Source organism: Lolium rigidum, chromosome 4 (genome assembly GCF_022539505.1).
Source record: "Lolium rigidum isolate FL_2022 chromosome 4, APGP_CSIRO_Lrig_0.1, whole genome shotgun sequence".
Classification (NCBI taxonomy): domain Eukaryota; kingdom Viridiplantae; phylum Streptophyta; class Magnoliopsida; order Poales; family Poaceae; genus Lolium; species Lolium rigidum.
Window position 1 is genome coordinate 138,046,865 of NC_061511.1, and position 5,156 is coordinate 138,052,020.

The following is a 5,156-nucleotide window of genomic DNA, read 5'->3' on the forward strand; positions in this document are numbered from 1 at the left end:
GTAGGCACTAGCCAGAGCGGCATGAAAGCTGGAAAAAGGAAGAGCAAGAGCGGCATGCCCACACGCGACGGTCACCCACACACAGTCACACAGATACAAGACAGAATTTCTCAAAAAAAAAAAAGATACAAGACAGAACCCTCCTGAATTCCACTATAAAACACGCCAACGGAGCGTGTGTCCTCCACACCACTTCTGTCTGAGTGCCACTACACACCACCATCTCCATCACTCAATCGATCTCACTTGAGCAGCCATGGCCGTGAGCGACACCAAGCTGGCCGATGCAGAGAACCCTGCGACCACAAAGTTCAGCAATGACTCCGACGTGGACTTCGCGGGCCGCGCCAACTGGCTGCGGGCGGCGGTGCTGGGGGCCAACGACGGCCTGGTCTCCACGGCGTCGCTCATGCTGGGCGTGAGCGCGGTGAAGCACGATGTGCGGGCGATGGTGGTGTCGGGGTTCGCGGGCCTGCTGGCCGGGGCGTGCAGCATGGCCATCGGGGAGTACGTCTCTGTCTGCTCCCAGCGGGATGTGGAGCTCGCGCAGCTGGACCGCGACGGCAAGCGCGGAGGGGACGAGGAGAGGGCGCTGCCCAGCCCCGTCCAGGCTGCTGTGGCGTCCGCATTCGCGTTCTCGGTCGGCGCCTTGCTGCCGCTGCTGGCGGCCGGGTTCATCGTGGGGTATAGGCAGCGGGTGGCCGTGGTGGTCGCCGTGGCGACCATGGCGCTGGCGGCGTTTGGGTACGTCGGGGCAGTACTCGGACGGGCGCCGGTAGCCAGGTCGTGCGCGAGGGTTGTGATGGGCGGGCTCGCCGCCATGGGCGTCACTTTCGGCCTCATGAGGCTCTTCCGTGAGCTGGCCGAGTAGCCTTCGCAATGAGAGCCTTGCACGCCGAGACGCAAGCTTGCATGGAAGGGATCTACGCCAGCAACAGCTTCTGCTGGTGGCATACTAGTTGTGGCTGCGACCGGCAGATGGTGCATGCGAAATGGAGCGAAGTTGATATCACAACCGTTGCTATTATTTATGTTTCTCGAGATTCGGTTCAGCATGACCCCACATAAAAAGAGAATCTACAGCTGTCATGTGTGTAAATCAATAGTACTCTTGGCAGTACTGCATGTACCATCTAAATAATTAACAAGGACTTTATAAATCCAGCACGTCATTTCGCAGGACTACATGAACCTGTCATATGGACTACGTGCGTAAATAATAGAGGACTCTATAGATCCAGTTCACGAAATATATTTTTAAATATTAAATATTAGATTCATTTCGAAGTGTTTGTCGTCAGGAAGTCAAATATGCAATTAAAAACGAGTTTGCATTTGTTACGTGAAAGTTGTGCTCGTTTTTCAATTAGTAGTGCATTTAGAGAAGGGAATCTTCTCATATGAGTGGGCACATATGGGAACCCCACTGATGACCATCCATTTGGCATGCAACGGTTGTGATTTCGTTTTGGCCCCATTTCATATGCACAGATGCATTTTCGTTGTGGCTGCTGTTAACTTAGATCTTTTTGATGTTTTGTTGTTTGGAAGATTAAAAGGTTCTCTGTCAATGTGGTTGTTAGGAATAAGATCGCTCATGTAGTAGTTAGAATCACTACTATATATATGGATCACCTTATGACGAGGGGAAACAAGATTTTATTTCGAAGTTCCATGAACTCCTTTTGAGTTGGGATGGCTCAGCCATTATTGGTCGGGATTTCAATTTGGTTAGATCTCGGTCCCACAATAGTAATAGTGTTGTAGATTTGAGGTGGGCTGACAAGTTCAATGCCTGGATTGGGATGAGGACATGGTTTTGCTTAGTTCTCAGTAGTCAAGTCCTACACCATTAAATTTTCATCATGATTTGTGCACTTGAGTTGTAAGTTGGATTCCAACTGAGATTTTTAAGTTACAATTGATATTTCAACTAAAAAGAATATCTACGGACCCTTAGATTGCCTTTGTGATTCGTACTAATGCTAAGTTACAACATAGGTTGGAACTAAGGTTTGATGATGTCATGTGACCGAGAACTAATTTAATTCTCAGTCCACTAAAAATTATTCACACAGTTAATTAAAATTGGCCTCTCTACCAAGACACAAGCTTGCATGGAAGGGATCTACCCCATGCCGGTTTAGAGAGACACAAATATTTAGCTAGAGACCAACTTTCGTGATTAGATATGCTAAGAAGAGCTTTATGGAGTCTTCACGTCCAGACGTCCTTTACTCAAGCTTTGTATTGATCTAAAGAAAATCAAGCTTTTCATTAACAAGTCCAGTTTTCTTTTTGACTCAAGGGGAAGGACATATGCATGAATAAGTTACTATCATAGTGACCTCATTTACTAATTTGTAGAGTAAAACATTCTTTAAAAAATGTGATATTATGGTAAGCATAGCTAGTTATCACAACCATATCTCATGTCATTAAAATGTCTAGTTGTTATTGCACGTAGGTGCATGTTAGACTAGCCACAATGGGAGTATCATAGGTAGCATCATGCATGGCATGTTGGCAAAAATCTAATGTCACTAGTAGAAAATAGGGCTTTCGTCCAAAGCCCCTGTGAGCTTTAGTCCCAGTTTAAAAACGAACCGGGACTAATGGACCGCATTAGTCCCGATTCGAACGGAGCGGGCAACGCCACCCTCTAGTCCCGGTTCGTTAGGAGCCTTTAGTATCGGTTGGTAATACCAACCGGGACGAAAGGTCTTGCGGCAGAGAGCACCAGGGCCCGAGCACCTTTAGTCCCGGTTGGTATTACCAACCAGGACTAAAGGCCCATCTCTATATATATACCCTGCTCTGCCCAAGTGTGAGCCACACTTAGCTTTTTCCATTTCTTAGTGTTGACTGCCAAAACCCACCGGCGGGCAGCGGCCTTGTCAACACCGTAGAGCCGGGAAGAGCCTAGAGCTGCGGCTGGCTGAGACCCCTCCGAGCGACGGCCCGCAATGCTCTTCCGGTCACACGCGGCGATGCGAAGTGCAAGGGCGTGCCACCCGACCTATACCTGGTCGGGAAGGTGATGAGGATGCCTCGCTTAGTTTCTCCGCAGGGCATACATATAAACGTTAAATACGAGCCTCGATCGGCTCTCGAGTTATCTCGTGAATCGGCTCAAAGAGCCGATCCACCCATGATTCGTACGGGGTGCACGAATACTTGGTGGTCCTCGCTTGATCAAGATAGAGCTAATGAGATCTACGACGATTTAGGGTTTTCACCGCATAATCGGATCATCCTACTCCAGGTTGGGCCTCGCGGCCACGCACGGTGCTCGTAAGCCGATCCTAAACAAGGCCTAAAAACCAACATGAAGTTGATCCTCGGAACATCCTGTTTAGGACTTGCGAACACCACCCTACGTGCCACTGGATCCTCCCCCCCTTTGTAAGGCCTAACTATTGCAGATATTAAACTAATCCTTGTAGAACAAGGAGCAATCGTAACGGATCAGATCTACTAAATAATGATCAAGCGGGGTCCCGCCCCCACACCTGAGATAGGCGTGAGGGCGGCTAGATATGCAAGGGTTGCACTACGTAAGCATGCTTAAACGAAGAACAATGCTAACCCTAACACATCTAATGATAACTACGTTGCTCGCCATCAAAAGCGCTTCAAGTACGAGCAACGCATGAACAACGTGGGCTTGTGCTGCCTAGATCGCAAGATGCGATCTAGGCAAGCATGTCGCTTACCCGATAGAAACCCTCGAGACGAAGGAGTTGGCGATGCGCCGAGATTGGTTTGTTTGGGGTTGAACGTGAGTTGTTGTTTATTCCATAAACCCTAGGTACATATTTATAGTCCGAGCGGACTTTCTAACGTGGGAATATCCCATCGTGCACGATACAAACTCTAACTCTTATCTAAGATAATAAACTACTAAATAAAGATACACGGGCAATTCAGCCCAAATCCTTCGTGCCAGGCCGCTTCAGAAATCTTCCACGTGTAATTTTCCAAGCCCGGCCCACCTTTGGATTTGTCCAAAACCTCGGTGATAACACATGCCCCCCTGGTTTTGGAAATAACGAGTTCCAAAATCATTATGCTTTCCCTTCGAAGGGTCATGTCGTGGCAGAGCGGAGCCGTTGCAAGCATCCGTCATTATTATGCCCGGTCTTCTCAGCTTCTCCGCACATTCTGATAGCTTTAGCATTGACTCCTTGAAAACTGCAAGGGCATTACACCTTCACCAGATTTCTCATTATTTAACCGTGCCGACTGGTTAGCTCTCTTTATCCTCTATTCCATCCCAGCCATCGGCACCAAAAAAAAAAAAAACCCTCTCCTCCTGTAGCAATGTCTTCCTCTTCCTCTTCCTTCTCAAAACTCTTCCCCCAATCTTCGCCGAAGAAGAAGAACGAAGACAGCCTCTACCCCGCAGTGAATCCCTTCTCCTCCGACAAGGAGGAGAAAGAAGGAGAAGCGACGAAGGCCAAGGCCTCCCCTCCGCCAAGCTCCCGCCGAAGAAGCGCTCCCGCATGTGGGCGGACAGCGAGGACGAAGATGATGACGAAGAGGAAGAGGAGGAGGATGACTCCTCCTCCTCCATCGGGTATCCGCCGACCAAGCGCTTCCGCTCCCGGGCGGACAGCGAGGATGATGATGATGACGAGGAGGAAGAGGCTCCGGCCAAGGGCTGGGGCAGCAGCGACGAGGAGCTCCTCGGGAGCAGCGCCGACGACGTCGACGGCGGCGATGACGAGGACAGCGACGACTAGTAGTATAGGACTAGTAGTAGCAGTGCACTAGGCACCAGATCCCTCTTTTGAGAGCCATCGGCTCTTTCTTGTAAAGCCGCTCTTTTGGAATTAATGAAATTGTTCTTTCCATTCATCCTTTAATTGCTCCAATTTCATCCCTTCCGCCTGTCATGCTAAGACCGATAGCAACGCGTCGGACTTCTTTCCTTTTGAACACCGAGGAAACCGGATTCTAATTAGCTCGTAGGCTAAAAACTTCTCAATTTTTAGGCTGCGATTAGATATCTGACCAAAATTCTTCGCGATCCCTTAGCCGACAACAACTCATCGGCTATTTTGAGAATCCAGTCCCTTTCCTTTTCTTGCAGCAACAGCACAGTCCAAGCCCTGGGGCTTCTTATGTAGAGCCAGCCGATCTGTACATAAATC

General features: G+C 49.1%; 1 protein-coding gene across 1 annotated transcript; it reads left to right on the plus strand.

Moving 5' to 3' along the window:
* The first annotated feature begins 225 nt into the window (after positions 1-225).
* LOC124647552 (vacuolar iron transporter homolog 5-like) lies at positions 226-871 on the plus strand. The gene has a single exon (XM_047187474.1). It carries the CDS (start codon positions 257-259, stop codon positions 869-871), a length of 615 nt encoding a protein of 204 aa, XP_047043430.1. The 5' UTR covers positions 226-256.
* The last annotated feature ends 4,285 nt before the right edge of the window (positions 872-5,156 follow it).

What these genes read in the sequence shown, in the direction of transcription:
- LOC124647552 (XM_047187474.1), top strand. Translation starts at nt 257, where the DNA reads ATGGCCGTGAGCGACACCAAGCTGGCCGATGCAGAGAACCCTGCGACC.